The 18681-nt window shown below is 45.2% G+C and overlaps 1 protein-coding gene across 2 annotated transcripts in view; it reads right to left on the bottom strand.

Moving 5' to 3' along the window:
• The window catches only part of LOC144762425 (cytochrome P450 2K1-like), a 242737-nt gene extending 237059 nt beyond the window's left edge, over positions 1 to 5678 (bottom strand). For both annotated transcript variants that reach the window (XM_078647605.1, XM_078647604.1), the window contains exon 1: positions 5475 to 5678. In XM_078647605.1, the coding sequence (XP_078503731.1) occupies positions 5475 to 5660 (186 nt within the window). In that variant the 5' untranslated portion in view covers positions 5661 to 5678. The remainder of the gene's footprint in view (positions 1 to 5474) is intronic.
• Positions 5679 to 18681: the final 13003 nt, after the last annotated feature.

Here is an 18681-nt window from a genome sequence, read left to right on the forward strand (position 1 = left end):
GTCTTAGCAAATAGTTGCCGAAGTAGATCATAATTGGGCGTGGATATTTGCTTTCCTTGTTTTTTAGAGTTATAGGTAATCTATGCACCCGCTGCAGTTGAGAGTCCCAATCCCAGTCGGACAGGTCAGGAAATGCCCTTTCAAATAATTTAACCAAATAAGCCCTGACATCTGGACCTTCTGATCCCTCGGGTATGCCAAAAAGTCTCAGATTCTGTCGCCTCTGTCTGTTTTCCAATTCTTCCACTTTATTCTTTAGGGACCCAATCAATTCATTGTGTTGATCTACTTGAACAGTAGTAGTAGCTAGGGTTTCCTCCACTTCGACAACCCTCTGTTGCAATCCATCGATATCTTTCGTTACCCCGTTCAGTTTATTAGTGACTTCCTGCAAACTGAGTTGCATCTTGGTGTTATCTTCCCTTAATTGAAGAAAATGTTTTTGAGTCTCTTGATGGTGTATCGTTAAAGTTTTTAAGATTAGATCCAAGGAAGAAGATTCAGGAATTGTATTAGGAGGGTAAGAAGATGTTGCAGATTGCAAAGGGGGGACCTTGCCTCCAAGAGTAGTACTACCCGGTGATCTGTCCCTGATGTTGGATTGAGAATAATTAATAGATCAGCCAGTTTCGTCGGTAGTTGCCATTGAAGATACCTCGGATGACTCTAAATTTAAATCTTGATCTATCAAACTCCCTTTTTTTATAGGAGAATTTTGCTGATTTTTCAAGATGCCCCCTTCTATGGGAGTAGTTCCTGAAGAACACAAAACGGTATTCTTGATAGCCCCTCGCGGTTGCTTCCACTTAAGCAAAGGGGTTTGGTCTCTAATAGATTTCTCTACTATAGACATTGGTACAGATGTCGAGGGTAGCATTATAGATTTCAGTTTTCTCCCCCCTTTCTTTGCTCTGTTTTTTTTCCTCCCCGCTTCTTAGAGCCCGAGGGGTTATTGTCTTTAACTTCGAGTATGGCATGTTCTCGCTTTTCGAGCCCTCCTTCTTCTTCGAAAATCTCCTCATACTCGTTTTCATCGTTAGAGTCATTGTCCAACATATCTTCTGGCACCATGGCGCACTCTCCAACTGCTCTCGGTCTGCCTAGACTCTGATCTAACACCGTTGGATGTACTGGTACTGGCTCTGATACTGGTGCCGGCGAGCAAATGCTGTTGTTTTCAGTTATTGTCTCCCTTGGAGCGGGAACCGCTGCCCCTGCCCCTGCCCCCACAAAAATAAGTTGCTTAATTAACCCGGTATCAGTGTATTTTTCAAATTGATTAACATGAATGGGTACATAGGACTGTGGAGATGAAAATGGAGGAGCAGCATTTATATTGGATTCTTCAAGCTCTTCACCTAGGTTTCTATCCTGTTCTACCAATATTCCATTTCCCCCCCTGATCCCCCCCGATGTTTCCGTCTGTACCAGAGCCACTTCAGCCTCTGCATCTGCATCTGGGCTCCTGATAGGGGAAGTGACCCCCATTACTTTACCAAATTCAGTCACTGCAGCATGCACAAGACAGCCATCAACATCTGTGCCGAAGGTGCCCATAGCGCCCATAATGTCCATCAAAGCTTTCCTGTTAATTAAGTTTTTGCCATTATCTTTTAACATTAGTGAAGAAGAACTGCCCCTAGAGGGTGTAAATAAAGGTGTAGATAAAGAGAGAGGGTGCAAGGGGGTGGATTGAGGCTTACCAGCGTTATCAGCATTGGTCTCTGTACTGCCGGGACTTTCAAGAACATTAACAACCCGTCGCGGCGCCCTCGCCACTACTGCAGGTGAGATTGGCTTAATCATTTTGAATACCGGAACAAGCCCTTCTTCAGCGCTTTCTCCCGAGGGAGCACCTTTCCCTGCTCGATTCTGTCGCGCTGGATTTTTGCGCGTCATTAGCGCTGCCCTTTTCGTTTTTCTTCGTGAATCAAAAAAAAAAAAAAAGGGTGCAACCAGAAATAACCGCAAACCAAGTCTTTAAACCTCTCCCCTCTCTCTCCTCTTTCCCCTACAGCAAATCCTTGTTTCACAGAAAAAAAGGGGTACAGCAACTCACCACAGCATTTAGTTTCGTTAGTTCCTTTGTTAGTTCATTTGTTCCTTTGTCTCAACAGTCCCACAAAAAAAAAGGAGACCAAAATGCACAGGAGACAGGCGAACTTCGCTGAAAACAATAGAGCTAAGAAGCTGAAAGCTGAAAGCTGAAAGTTGTAAGCTTGGAAGTGGAAGAGCTCCCCCACTGCTTCTTTGTTGAATTCTATACAGTCTCAAGCTCTCACCCGCTTCCATGACGCTTTCATGACTCCATATCGACATGCTGGGATGATGTTGGAAAGGGCGAGAGAGGGCCGAATGCAAAACAACTGTGCAGCTTCCACAGCTTCCACCGCAGTTGACGGAGGAGCGGAGCACACAGACTGCAACAGCCCTGCAACAGCCCTGCTCAACCCTTCTCAGCCCGACCTGCCTCCACGTCCCGGCGAGGCTGCAATGAGCACAGCCACCCGGTGAATTGAGCTCCTGCGCAGCTTCCACCGCGTTGACAGAGCAGCGGTGCACTCAGACTACAACAGCACAGCTCAGCCCGATCTGTCAGCACGACTCTGCGAGGCTGCAATGAACGCAAGCATCACTTCAGCAATCCCGGTAATGCAGGCACTTTCTCTACGCCTTCACGGCGCTTAGATAATATATTTCATTCGGCGAAAAAGCGCCAGTTCCTCTCGGAGTGCGGAGCTCAATCGGGAGCGACCTCTCAGTGGCGTCTCAAATCCGCCATCTTCCTTCCTTAGACACGCTTATAATTCCCCCATGCTATAGAGGATATTAGACAGGAACTTAGCTTTAGAGGGGGTTGTTTGGGGTGTGACATCCCCCAAATAAATACATTATTGGATTGGTAGTTGGCTCTGAGTCGGGTCTGCTCTCTCGGTGTTAGCTTTTCTTATCATCCTGATTTGACTATGAGGTTTTAAGTACGTTTTTTGGTTCAGGGATTTAAATATACTAAGGCTTAGAATTTCAATGTTTTTGAATCAGGGTCACTTTTTTGACAAAGAACCCAACACAAAAACCTTTTTGATATTTACAAAGCCAAGTAAATTTGCTTTGGAAGGAAAAGAAACACAAGGTTATTTTGCATCAGTTTGGCTTTCCATGGGTGGTGCATGGGCATTTCCATACACCCCACCCATGGATTTTGATGCAATGCTACATTTATAAAGAGATGTAGACATTAGCTTGTGCCAAAATGGCTTAACGAGGAGAAATGTCTGCATTTCTCCTCGTTATTTCCTCTTTGTAGGTGTACTGCATTCTGCAACACACATACAAAGAGGAGGAAGTCTCCACATATAGTTTTAGTGCAGAATAGTATCCTGTCCTACATTAAAAGTATCCTGACCATAAATAAGACACTCTTGCACTATGGCACAAGGGTTCCTCCATTGGTGCTACGCAGCCTAATGTGCAGCACTGCATTAGGAGAGTAGAGAGGTGCCATTCCTTTGTACATATGGCACATTTCTGCTCTCTTCAGGTGACGCAATACAGTGCAGTATATTTGCTTGCTGCGCTGTGTTGGGCCACTTCTTTCGAAATATGTCCCTTAGTAATTGGTTTTCCAAGAAGGTATCAAATCTCCACCCATAGAAGTATTCCTTGAATGGATACAAATTCACTACTCTTTCGATTTCACAAACATTGATAGTAATAATACCTTGAAAACCTATACCAGTGTCAGGTTTCCAGGCATACCACTTACAATCAAACACCCAAAAGGTGATGGAACGAATGCTTGCAAATAATCTAACAACGGCAATCACTTGTGGAAGCATTCCAAACCATTGTTTTTTAGCCACTGTGCCTCTTACGAAAGGTCCTAATTCAGGAGTAAAAGTAGACATGGTGATGGAAGACTTTACTGACTTTACTCCACCTACCAAATTTAGAGATACCTGCAAGCCCAGCATACATTTGCTGGAAACGCTGTCAAGGTGGCTCCTATCAGTGTATGAAAAGTTTAACCAATGGCAGCATTAAAAATAATGCCTAGCCACTAAATTTTTCAAAATGTTTTTGTTTTTCAAAAACAAACTCCCAAAGGGAGTTTATAATGACCCCCACAACAGTTTTGTTCCATTGCATGTTTTTTATTTCCCCCACCACCAGGATATACCTAGCTGTGCAAGATAGTAAAACAAAAGAAGCAATCAGACCATGCACCCTAAATAGGGATGGGCGGAGGCTTACTTTTAGACGGACAAAGTAAATTTCATTGTGTAAAACCTGCAGACCACCCGAATCAAAATGGGGCCGGCGGCAGTGGCCCACCTAATGCAAATCAGTACTGGAAACAGTCCATCCCGAACCTTGGTCACCACACACATTCACGCTGTGGCCCACTGCTTTATTAGTTGGAACATTTGGTTTCACCCCTGCCCACCCCGAATGTCTATAACTAAGTTACCCTCACTGGAGTCACTGAGTGGCCGAGCTGTGCTTCTCCCCAAAGCCCCTCCCCTATCTGAATGCCGATTGCATCTGTGTGCAACCTGCAGGTCACAGGGACATATCCAATCAAAACCAAATCAACCTTTCATCCCTCTCCCTGAGTTTGCTAAACTGTGAATTGTTAAGGTGGTTAAAAATGTACATCTTTTAGTAAAGCATCAGGTGATCATTTATCTCACGGTTTACAATCTATAAATCTCAGTATTATCACAAACTGGAATACCAGTGCCGGCATTTCTAGTACTGTAATAAACACAGGAACATTTCAATCAAGGTTCGAAAAACATGTGAATGATTAGAAATGGCTACATTAAGTGAAAAAAGGAAATTGATGATAAAGAAGCATAGGATAGACCAATTGTATGTTGTTCATATTCAAGATAAAGATTGTCATTGCAGTGCACGTTTCATAGCCATGATGTGCATTCTAAAAATGAATTTAAACATACACTACGTAAACGTATGTATTGCAGATGGCTTATGTGTCTCAAGGGCAATACAATTTATTTGAACTTTATCTTTCACATATATTATTGGATTACTGCTTCCAAGCAACATGGGGGGAATATATGCCCCTCGACTTCCAGTCTGCGTGCATCCCAGAATTTGAGCTGATGGTTGCAGGTGGTGGGCACCCAGGGATTGGGATTTATTTTACACACAGAGAAAAGGGAGGAAGACGGAGGAGGCAAATAGTGTGACAATGGGAGAAAGCAGAGAAGAAAAATAATAGTCAGGACTGAGATCAAGAGACCAAAAGACAAAGGCGTTGGATGAAAGAGGCATAAGGCAGTGTCAAAAGTAGGCAGGCTATGTATTCATCAACCCCTCACGCAGCGGAGTAGCAAAGATGTCATGGGCCAGGCGCCAGCAAGGGAAATAGCCCCCTTGACTGCTGTCGGGTAGTAAAAGAGCAATGTTACTTTAAAAATGTCGTCAGAGGAAATTGAACTTTTTACCTCTACGAAGGTTTTCTGTGGTCTCCTGAGGTCTATCAGATGTAGGTTTCCAATCAGTGGGAGAGGTCTTGGCCCAGGTGGAAAATTATTGGCGATGCTCCTCTTCCAGGCATCGGTAGTGCTTTTTACACTAATAAAGATAAACAAAATAATCAAAATAACTATAATAAATCCCGTCAGGTACATTTCTCCCGGGGCGGTAGAGGTACTATCGAAAATACATAAAAATAAATCAGCTGTGTCGGTGTATCTATTTATACTCTTTCACCTGAAAATAAATAATTCATTTAACTTGGTGAGCTTCCAGGCTTCCTCCTCCTTAAAGCTCTAGGGCAGAAACTCCAGTGACAGTAAATGCTGTCTCATTTTTAAAAGAAATGAAGGGCATGCGATAGCTGAAAAATGTTGTTTTGTATGTGCAAAAGTTCATGGGCCTTATTTATGAAGGCCTTGCGCCGCCGGTACGTCACTTTTTCCCATTTTAAAAGTGACGCACCGGCGGCGCAAGGCCTTCATAAATAAGGCCCCATGTACTTAGAGTACAATAGGCAGATGTTGTAGGTCACGGTTTGGAGCACACCGAACGCCTGCCATTTAGTTCCACAGCTAATGCTATGCTTGTCATTGGTCCTCACAGAGCTGTGTTTATGTTTTTCACATTCATGTTCACGATACTGGTAAACTACATGTCATTACAGTAAACGTTTTTAAAAGAAGAGGTGCTTTTAGTGACATTGAACAGAGTCCACGACTCACAATGTGGGTAGATGTGGGGCACAGCCTGCACAGTACCATGACTAAGGTTTTCATATTGGAAGGGCTAGATTGGATTAGGTTTCATTTGTAGATAAGGCCATGACCAAGTGCATCACAGTAGCAACAAACCTTGCATTAAGGAGATACAGTGGGTCTCACCGGCACTTTTGCGCTGCCTGAGCGTCACTTTTTTGACGTTCTGGTAGCGCAACGTGCCATAGCATGTTTATAAGGCCACGTAAAGCTACTTTACATGACTTTTCATGACCTTATAAATATGTGCCCCTTTCACGCAAAAAACTGCCTGAAAGGGGATTTCCATGGGTGTTGCTGTGAGTGTTGGCACCCAACATCCTCGGAACCTGACACATTCCTGGATTTACGAGGAATCGTAAATCTAAGACACCTGAGAATGCGTCAGACTGTAACGCTACCCCAGAGTGTCAGAAATGTTTTAATTTCTCCTTGCGTATTCCCTTTTCTGTATGTGCCGCATTCCAACATATTTATGTACATATGTTGCATCTCTGTCCTTCGGAAGTAGCTCAGCACGCTGTAGCTAAAAAGCTTACAGTGTCATGGTACAGCACTTCCTTATAGTTCTGCAGTTATACATTGACCATATATGACAAATGCTTTCTTTACCCAATTATGCAGTATGTATACATTTATGTAAACTTTCACAAACTAGCATATACATTTAACTCTTTCTTTAACCAGAGTAGTTGGTTCTGAAAATATTTTTTTTTTTAGTTTTTTGTACTTTTATATATTTTTTTATTTTTAGAACTTTTTTTGTCTTTTTTAGAAAGAAAAAATAAGTCAACAGGACGAACAAAACCATGAACTTTGAGGGAATAAAAACAAAACTAGCATTGATGGTTATCAATTGCTCTGCAAACTAGGTCTAGGTGGATTCTAACTTTCACGAATTGGGGACGTATGTCTGGTCGTGATGTTGAAGGTGATGCTGCAGAGGTACTTGGTATTGCCGGTGGTGGAGGTACATTTTGGTGCAGTGTTCTACATTCTTCATGAGCATATTTTTGTAGTTTCTTTTACTTTTATATATCATTTTATTTTTAGAAAGTTTTTTGGTTTTTTTTTTAGAAAGAAAAAATAAGTCAACAAGACGAACAAAACCATGAACTTTGAGGGAATAAAAACAAAACTAGCATTGATGGTTATCAATTGCTTTACAAACTAGGTCTAGGTGCATTCTAACTTTCACGAATTGGGGACGTATGTCTGATCGTGATGTTGAAGGTGATGCTGCAGAGGTACTTGGTATTGCCGGTGGTGGAGGTACATTTTGGCAGAGTGTTCTACATTCTTCGTGAGCATAGTTGACAGGATGCATGGATTGGAGGTGCTTGCGCATACTAGCAGTACCACATGGGTATTTCATGTTTGGATCTCCTCTGGACAGTACTGCCTGGCAAATCTTGCATGCTACTTTGGTGGTATTACATTTCTTTTTCCCCTCTGGAAAAGTAAAACATTTCCATACAATGGATGTGTATCTTTTGGTCTTTTGGGAGGGTGAGGTTCTGGTACAAATTGTTGAGTAACAAAATCCTCGGAATCAGATGATTCTTGCAGTGGTGCAGCCATTTTTTTATCCAAAAAATAAGTTCAGGTTTCCAATGAACAAAAAGTGATGTTCTGCTCTGGATAGGTCTTCTCGTAAGGAAGGTCTAAGAAGAGTAATTGAAATGTAAAATGTGGGATACTTGTAAAGCGCACTGTTACTCTACCCGAGTGTCCTGGCGCTGTAGACCGCTGGGGAACCCGTCCTGGTTTTCCCTGTGAGATGCTCCCTTTCTGGGTATCTCCAGGGTGAAACCAGGCATCCCCGGAGTCTGTGGGGGGCCGTTGTAGAGATGAGGCAAGCTTAATGCCTAGAGTTACCAAGTGTGTTCCCTGGTTAGAGTAGGCACTGAGGCGAGAATTATCGAGTCCGTTGACCCTGGTCCAAGAAAATGTGTGGGGTTCTTCAATAGTTAGAACAGTAAGGGGCCGATTCCGGTTGGAAATCGGCCCGATGGACTAATACTGGGATCGGAGTCTGACCGACACCTACATGCACCGTACGAGCCTTGCAGTACGATGTAAAGCCAGTGATTTACAACAGAGCCGTACAGAAACCAAGCCGTATGACCGAGCCGTACAAAATTCAGCCATCCGGCCGGAAAATGGTCACGAGCCGCACCGACCAAACCGAACCTGGAATGCACCCGACTGATACGAAACCGCGACGTCCGGGCCGCACAGTACGATGCCAAATGAATGAAATCCGACCGAATTGCACGGAACCCAAGCTGCACGACCGACCCGGACCAAAAACGTACCTGAAGCGAGAGAGACCACCGCGATAGACTCGCATGCAACATAGAACACAATCAGTGTGAAAGACACAGAGCAGCCTGCACAAGCCAACATGAGCGCCCGACTTGGTCAGAAGAACGTCTCCTACATGCCCACCAAAAACATTGGCAAAAACACAAAAAAAGGACCAGTCAAGCCATGACAAAGTCAATAAATACACAACAAAAATAAAAAACACAACGACACACCCACAACTCCACCTATAAAAAGGCAAAACTACACTACCATGATCCTTTGCAAACACAACAGAGAAGCAAGCACAGAACAACTTGAGACACCAATCATAGACACATACACAACTCACCCATTACACAACATACACATCATCAGCACTCCTCCAAAAGCTCTCACACATACTCCTACAAAAACAGACAATCACTTGCACCCACACACCCACCCACCCACATCACTCCTCACCACCACCCATCACCATGCCCCCTAAGAAGAATCCACCGTTCACAGAGACAGAGTTAGAAATATTGGTAGGTGAGATCCTCAGAGTGGAGCCACATTTGTTTGGCGCCTTGGAAAAAGGACCCCCATGTCACAGAAAACCAAGATGTGGGACAGGATCGTGGACAAGGTGAATGCACAAGCACCAGTGTATCGCACACAGACCGACATCCAGAACAGGTGGTATGACGTGCGCAGGAGGGTCAAGAAGCTCCTCCAGAAGGAACACGCGTTGATCCAGGTCACTGGCAGTGGTCCTCCTCTACTTCAGGTCCTCGGCGGAGAAGGTGCAGGACATTCTACCACCAGAAGGCATCCATGGCCTACCTCACATACCAGAGCCTGGTGAGTACACAACCAATATACCCAATATTGTGTCGCAATACACACACATCACCGTTAAGGGGACAGTGAAACCATGCACTGATAGCAAAGGCCCAGTAAACAAAAGTCAACCTACCCAAGAAGTGTATGCTAGTCAAACACACTAATGGGCACATCATAGTGATTTCTAACTGTGTCATGACATGTACAAACCTACCAACAAATAAGGCAAGGCAGTGGCACTAACCTCAGTTAATACTGTCAGACTTCCCTGCCACCACAACCAATATCTCACAGTGAAGCTGCCTGACAGGAAGGAATAGAAAGTATGCTTGTGAAGTGAGTGTATACCAAAGCATGATGGTGTTGTTGTCACAGATAATGCACCCCCTCACAATTGCACCATCAACACCTCTCTGAACAATGCTCACCTCAGAGGGGCTAGAAATGGGCTGGCAAGTACTCTGGGAGTGGGCTCTGTGGTGGGCATCACAAAGCTCTACTGGGAATTGGCCAGTAACAAACACCAGGACTCCACTGTCAGCCATCTTGTCAGCACAGGCACACACCCTCACATTGAAGCAGAGTCAAATGTTAACAGGGATCACCCTCCTGTGTCAGCCACCTGATGGTCCTTGAGTAACAATGACGGTGTACATGGAAATTCATACATGAGCTGGGTATGTGCACACATAAACATGCACATTGAAAGGCTTCATGTTGGCAGGACAAAGTGCTACCACAACATCAATCTCTGTCTGTGACAACTGAAGACAATGCAGTGTTCAGGCATGCACCATGACGTCAGGTTGCAAATGTCATGCATATCAAACATTGTTACAAAGATCAAGGAGGGGTGAATGGTCTACTCCTCCTGTGCAACCTGGTTCATAACTGATTGTGTTGCCTACATTGAAAGCCTCACATATGTACATATGCGTAGTGCGTGATATCATGCTTTTCCGCATCAGTGTACTGTAGCAGCAGCATCATTGGCTCCTTCTTGTTGCAAATATGCTGTGCCTCCACCTGGAGGTAACCTGCCTGGTTCACCAGTTGTGTCCAGATGAGAAAACTGAGAGTTTGTGTTTGTGCTCAAGTGCTGTGAGTCAAAACCACACACAACACCCAAAGGCAAAGGTAAAATGTTGAACATTGTGATGTATGAAGTTACAATCAAAGGTTATGTGTGTGTGTATCCAGCTACTGATACACCGCACCAGGGTTGGTCACTGTTGGTCCACATGTGCTGCCCCATGTGATCCTAGAGCTAATATCTCCTCTGGACACTACTGGGAAAGCAGCCAGTCTACCTCCAGGTGGAGGCACATCATATCTGCTGTAAAGGTGAACCAAAGTAAATGCAGCTACAGTACACTGAGGCGGCAATCTGAGAAGCAGGGCCCCATTCCTGTATACGTATAAGAGGGAATTTTCTAAGGAATGAAATCATGTACATACCATGGCTGCACAGGATAAGTGATCCCTTGCCCCCTCCTTCATTGTTAGTACTCCTCATTGCAAGATGAATGTATCAGTACCTCTTCCTCCCTCCGTGTTGTAACATACATAGTTCAACCATTGATGTTTGTGGTAACATAACTGACAGTGTCTGTCTCCTCCAAACACAGGTGGCACTGGTAAAACAGCAGCAAGTGAGGATGAGTCACTGGCCTAGACTCTGGTGTAGGATGAGCTCTCTGGTGTGGATCTGGCTCTGTCCTCCGGTGTGAGTCATTAGGAAGCCCCCCATCAGGAACACCTGCACCCCCTGCAGCCACGACAACACCATCTGGCATAGACCTAACACCCCCACCAACACAGACAGACCTAGGAGACCAAGTTCAAGCAGCACAGGGGCCCTGGTCACCCAGGATGATACGAAAAATGACACCAGTAGCAACACCCAAGGGGCCCCCAGGTCAACTGTCCCTGCCACCACAGGTACAGGCCGTGTGTCTAGGGGTGGTGGGAGTGGTGTTAAGCAGAGGTCACGGTCTGCAGAGGGCCCTGGACTGCCTGATGACCCCCAACTGGTATGCATCATAGATGCGTACCAGGATAGCACCGGAGGAATAAGCCAGGTAGTGGGGGTCCTCAAGGACATGCAACAAGAGCAGGCTGCCCATCATGCACGCATGGAGGCAAAGTGGGACAAACTTACAGCAGTGCAAATGGACATATTGACCCGTCTCCGCCAGATCTGCACTAATGTGTCCACACCTCCCTGTGTGCCCACATCATCTCTTGCAACAATATCTGCAAATGCCACAGGGAGGGAGGATGAATCTGGTGGATAATCTGATGCAACGTCTGCGCCTGCTCCTGAGGATCCCCTCCAGAAGAAGAGGAGGGGTCATCCAAAGAAGGACAAGTGAGCCACAGTTGTCCCTGCACATCCCCCAGGAACCCAGAACCTTACCTGTTTTGGATATTGGTCTTTGTGTGCAAAGCGTTCACCTTGTTGCACATGACACAACTCCCAAACATGACATGGAGGGTCCACGTTGTACCAATGTAGAAGATGAATGTGGACTTCACTCTGGACATTTTATCTAACCCTGGGCGTAGTTCGCGAAGTATCGCTACGGGAAGCTACGCGAAGTGCACTTCGCACTACGCAAACTTCACGTAGCACTACGCGAGCTGCGTAGTAGCATGTTCGCACTGTGCAAGATGCATTTTCAATGATTGCGCAGTGCGAACAAGCATCCAGCACTTTACAATAATTGAAAACAGCATCTTGCACAGTGCGAGCTGTAGTTTTCTGCCGCTCGAGTAGATTTTTACTCAAGCGGCAGCTTTCTCAACGCGAACTGGTAGTTTCTTATCGCGAGCGGTCGCGAGCATGCACGACCACTCGCAATGAGAAACCTGACCTCCCCGCATAGAGAATATCGCCGGATGTCATTTTGCTTGCTCGCGGTCGCGAACATGACGTTGAGAACCGCGAACAAGCAAAAAAAGACAGCTGCACTACGCGTGTTCGCACCGTGCTACGTGCAGCTCGCGTAGTGCGAAGTTGCGCAAACTACGCGAGCGTAGCGTAGTGCTTCGCCCAGGGTTAATTTTATCTACCAATACTTCAAACTCATCTGTGAACTTTGGATTCTGAATCTCATGTACAGCACTATCTCCACACATGTATGTAAATAAACTCACCATTACACTACACTTGCCTTTGTTGTGATTCAAACTTGGTATGTGTCATAGAGATGATGAAATGCCGAAGTACACAGTGCATGCCGACTACTACAGCAATATCATTACCATTATGTGACTCATGTCCACCACGGGTTCTCCCGCTTGACGTGGAGGGAGCGTAGGCGGGACTGGGCTTGAGTCACGGGGCAGAGGTCTGTGGAAAAGTAAATTTTGCCATGTTCTGTGTCCCTACGTGTCATCCATCATATGTTATGTGTGCATGATTAAATATGCATATGTACTCCCCATGTCTGATTAATGACGCAATTACAGTTGTGTCCCCCTCTAGTATGCCAGTTTCCAGTCCTCGTGAATACTACGAATATCAGGCCTATGTAAAGCTACGTTGCCACGTTTCTCAGTGTGCACGTTATTCTATTATAAAGTCCCCGTTTCTAGGCCTCAAAAGGGCCTGGACATCAGATTCAGCTCCTGTCTCCTGAAACCTCGCTGAGGAGCGATACAGCCCCCACCTGTATCCTCGACCCTTCACTTACTTCCTGCCTCGCAGTGCCCGGCCCAGCCTGGCTCAGTCTCTGAGTCTGCCAAGAATATGTTATGATTCCAGTTATCAGTTCAGTCCTCCTTCTCTGCATTCCTAAGCTACTGAACTGCATCAATAGTTTCCGTCATTGTCTAGCCTTCACGTCTCCACGTTAGAGAAATACTGCATTCAATGGTCATTTCATATTCTTCATCACGCACTACATGTAGAATAATGCATGGTCCAGTCTTAGAATCAAGTTAGCCTTTCCTCTCTTGACTTCTAGTTTATATCAACATGTTCCCTAAACATCAGATACTAGATAGGGTTTAGGTACATGTCGCTCCGACCCTCCAGACTTCAGTCTCTGCTCCTAGCACAGAGTTCATAGCCCCCAGCTTCTCCTAGTAATACGTCATTGCCAAGTTTGCGCGCACCACTAGGTTAGAGGTCCCGGCTCCTCAGGTAGCCCCCTCCATGGTTTCCGCCCCATTCATGACATATCCTGTTACGTTTGCATCACATGTCTATGTATACGCCCAGTTACACCTACTTTCGCCCTTATCTTTCGCGACTGCTACGCGTCACGCCTTCTGCTCCACCCACTGCTACGCCTACTGCAATGTAATGCTATGTGTTTGCGTTATGTATATATGCTCTTGTATTGTTATTAAAAGTCAGCGCGCTCATCCCAGATCCAGCCCCAGCAGCTGCTGGGCCCTGTCATCCTATTCCTATGCAGGTTGACCTGTTCCTGTCCTTATGCTGTATTAAACCTGCAAAACTCCTACTACCTCGAATCTTGACTCTTATTTATTGAGCTATCTGTTATGATATATGTCTAGTCAAAAAGAGAGGTATTATTTATTTATTTACCACATAATGGCGCCCGAACAGGGACTTGCCCTTTCCCCACGCGTCGGTGAAGCCACGCCGACCCCCTGACCCTCTGCAGTCGTGACGGAACTCTTCTGCGCAGTGGCAGATATTTCTGCTCAAGTATCCCTCAGGCCCACGGAGGAGACGGAGGAGGCGGTCCAGCATCCAGACGAGACGGTGGAGGAACGCGGCGAGTCCCGACCAGAGCCCAAGCCAAGAGTCCAAGGTCCGAGGTATCCGGAGGTCCACCCGTAACTGAAGTCCGAAGTCCGAAGTTCGTCGTCCGTCGTCGTAGCAGTCCAGTCCAGTCTGAGGCCTTCCGTTCTTGCTGCTCGGTGAGTACCGTTACTGGGGTGGTATCTAGACAGGGTCAATTTAATTGACTCTGGTCTGTGGGTTGGTGGTACACAGTCCCACAAACGAAGTGTCCACTTCGGTGGATGCGGGTCCTGACGTGTCTCTTTATGAGACCGGTAAGTTTCGTACTGTTTCAGCAGTGCATCTAGTTTCTGTTCTAGTCAGTTTCTGTTCTCGAGAAAATTTATGTGTTCTGTTCTCAGTATTTCCAGGTAGTATTCTGTTCGAACTGTTATTTTTTAAATGTTTTTCATGTATTTTAATGTCGTGGTATGAATGGGGTATAAGTATCGTGTTCATTGTGTATTATATTGTGTCTAGATTACAGTTCAGTCATGCCCATATTTTCCAAGTTACGTCAGTTAAAAACTAGAAAGGGTCTGCTGGAAGCAGCAGTTCCCGTCCCGCCCCGGGACAGTCCAGGTCACTTTATGTATCAGAAACATGGCATAAGTGCCATATTGTATCTAGATTTATGGGTAGAGTATACCAAACAGTTAGAAGAAAAGTATAGATGGCCCGTATCGGGTACATGGGATGCCGAATGCATCATGCGAGTAGAAGAAGCATTATGGAAAAAGAAAGCCAGACAGTCACAGAAAGATGCCATCGAGTTATGGCGCAAAGAAGCTCATAAAAGAACTGAAAAAGAAATCAGAAAATCAGAATTAAGTAGAGAATCCTTAGAGCGAGCCCAAGAAAAAGAATTAATCGAGATAGGTGAACAAGTCAAAGCCGAACAGTCAGACAGACAGAGGCATGCCCTTATTAAGGGTATGTACCCTCTTCTTGCCGAGGGCTTGCCAAAAGCGACCCCAGAGGCATCCAGTAATTTCCCGCCACCACTAGTTCCGACCAAGCTACGTCACAAACCGACCGCAGCTGATATTTTTATTTCGTCCTATCTGGACGACACAGTCCCTGAATATGCAAATCCTGTTCGTGCTCCGCCAGTCCCTGTAAATCAGGCACATCCTGCTCCTCCAGACACCGGGGCACCCCATGCAGTACCTGCTACGGTACCCCCGGTCCAGCCAGCATTTCAATTTCCCGCTCCGCCACGAAGAATATCAGTCGATGATTCTAGTCTAGGGGCCGCAGGAGGAGGTCCTCCTCAAACCCCGCCGCCACGCAAGCGTTTATCAGCACTCGAATTACATGCTCAAGCATCACAGCGTACTCCCAAGAGTAATAAGTCTGTTGCAGAAATCAGGCAAGCCCTTGGCGAATGTGCCTATGACCCAGTCCCAGGCGAGAATAATATGGTTTTATATTCAGTACGCGTAAGGAGGGTGACCGAGTATCTAGTCACCCTACCCAATATGAAAGAAGATCTAGACAGAATATATCGTTTCATCCGTACAGGGGATGATCCAGAAAGTATTAGTGATGCCATGTCTCAAAGGAAAGCTGAGATCCAGCGTATGATATTAAAGTTTTTAATTAACTGTCTAATAAGAGAACAAGATTACCCGTCTAAAGATCCGGCCGAAATGAAAACCCTGACAAAGTGGAGTGATAATATAGCCGAGGGTAAGCACAATACCATTAGTGCCATGGAGAGTATGTACAAGAAAATCCGTAGAGAAATAATAAAGATACACGAACAACGTAAAGCAGCACAAGTAAGCGAGAAAGAAAGTAACTCTGATCCTGAAGAGGAAGACGACGAGAATACCGCCAGAATAGCGTATGTAGGAAAATCTAGATTTCCAGATCGCCATTTACGCCTAGAACACAAGTCTACTTTCCATCATTCAGCACCAGAACAAGGTTCCCTAGAACAAGTATTTCAAGCTACCGATCACATTCTGAAATCACGAATCGGTTACAGTGAGTTAAGTACCATGCATGAACAAGAACTAGTCCGATCGGCAGTCCGATGGATTACTGATTCTACCACTTTTCCAGACGAAATAGTGGCACAAATGTTTCTGAAATTGCCCCCAGCCGAGCAACGACTGGTGGGTATGTATATGATCCAGCACCTCATTACTCTGTATGAGGGTCAGCACTCTGATCCAGGTCCGTTACACGATGTCCTGAACGAGTTACTCCAGTATAGATGGAGAGGTCTAGGTACCGACTTAATTAGTGTCATTCTAGAACAGCGTCACAAATATAGAACGTTTCTGAACCCGCATTTTGTTCATGTCTCACCCCCAGAAAGTAAACCATTTTACATGGAAAGACAGAACCCGTTACGAGAAGTGCATCCAGTTAAGACAGAGGACGGTGAAATGCAACGAGTGTTTGTTTACACCCCGATTACAAAGATGGAACTCCTCGAAATGAAGAAATTAATTCCCTGTCATGACAAAGATCCAGCAGGGTTCCATAGAGAATTAAAAGACATGCTCCGTATGGGAGAATACACTTACCCAGATATCATTAAAATGTTAAAGGTCCTGTTGCCCGCAGGGGTGTATGAAAAGCTAAAGGAAAAAGAATGGGAGGTAGGAGAGAAAAAGATCGATTGGGCAGTTCTAGAAGCAGAAGATAAGTCACGTGTACCAGGTACCGGTCTAGGAGAGAAATGTAAAGAATTACCAGAATTATTAATACAAGTTCTACCCAGATTATTGACAACTAGAAAAGAAGACTGGGATGCAATCTCAGCCTGTAAACAGAAGCAAGACGAGGATATTAGTGATTTTTATTCTAGATTTGAAAAATGTTTTAGTATCAACAGTGGCCTCAAGACAAGTAGTGAGTCATACCCTCACCTTTTTGTTACTAAATTAGTCGAGAATTCAAGTCCACCAGTTAAAAATCGAGTTTTGAAAGTCGAAAGCACCTGGCAAGCTAATACTCCGTCCCAGATGCTCCAGATGCTCCAGTACCACCAGAATAGAATCAGGGAAGAGCAAGAACACGAGAGAAAACGTATGAAAGACACGAAAATGAAAGTACTAGTTGCACAATCTGTTCCTCAAGACAGTCAGAAGAGGGGTCCGAATCAAGCCAGTCATCCTGCAGCTCCCGTTAAAGGGAACTGCAACTATTGTAAACAGCCAGGTCATTTTATAAATGAGTGTGCAGTTCTGAAACACAACATAGCTACTGGTAAGACTAAAGAAAGACCACGTCCGCCTAGACAAGAGCAAGTTTCACAGACTCCTCAGCCACAGAATGCACAACAGACAGTTACAGCACCGCAGCCTATCGCTGCAACACAGCACGTCACACAGCAGATGTACCAGTATGCACAGTCTGAGTATCCAGAGTACCAGCAGTATTCATGAAACAGCCTAGAGAGGGAGGTAGGCTTGCCTCTCATCGAGATACCTGTAGATCAAGAAGGTCCCTATGTTCACAGTCAAGTATTAGGGAAAGACAGAAAGTTTTTGATTGATACAGGGGCAAGTAGGACCACAATTAGTCACGCCGAAGTTCCAGGGGCTCCGCTCTCAGGCTCAAGAAATGTTTCCCTTGGATTTTCAGGAAAACCTATCGTAAATGAGATTTCAAAGCCAGTTACTCTAGAAGTAGGTCCATTGTCCCGTACTACTGATCTGTTACTTACTAAGTCATGTCCAGAAAACCTATTAGGCATTAAAACACTGAAAGAGTTAGGTGCAGTTATATGTTGTTCCCCAGAGGGAATACGTTTGTTCCTACGTGACTTTAAGGGTCACTATGTGTTACGAGATTTTGATCCAAGATTGTCTAATGTTCCGCAGCATTTATGGGCGCAAGGTCCAACTGATGTAGGTTATATGCAAATCACACCTTATCGTGTGACTCTCAAGCCAAGTGTAGTGTTACCACGAATCAGACAGTACAGATTGCCACCTGAGGCTGTAGCAGCCTTATCCAAAATTATTGACGAGCTCATCGCTCAAGGAGTAGTTGTAGAAACTGACTCCAACGTATGCAATTCTCCGATCATTCCAGTCATGAAACGTACTGATCCAAATGCACCCCCAGTATATCGATTAGTGATTGACCTACGAGAGCTTAATAAATGTATTATTCCGCAGTACCCAGTTGTCCCAGACATCTCTTCCCTATTGACAGCCATTGATTCCGAAGCCATGTTCTTTACAGTAATCGACCTCAAGAACGCATTTTTCAGTGTCCCTATTCATCCAGACAGCCAGTTCCTTTTCGGATTTTGTTTAAATGGAAGGAGCTATATGTTCACACGAGCTCCTCAAGGTTTCACAGAAAGTCCTAGTATTTACAGTCAAGCACTTAAGAGACAACTAGACAACATTCACATGCCAACTGACACTGCCCTGCTCCAGTATGTCGATGATCTACTGGTCACAGCCCGTTCCGAACGTGCTTGCGAGCGGGCATCCCTTACAGTCTTGTATTTCCTAGCCGAGATGGGGCACAAGGTGTCCCCTTCGAAGC

This window comes from Lissotriton helveticus, chromosome 6, assembly GCF_964261635.1.
Source record: "Lissotriton helveticus chromosome 6, aLisHel1.1, whole genome shotgun sequence".
Classification (NCBI taxonomy): domain Eukaryota; kingdom Metazoa; phylum Chordata; class Amphibia; order Caudata; family Salamandridae; genus Lissotriton; species Lissotriton helveticus.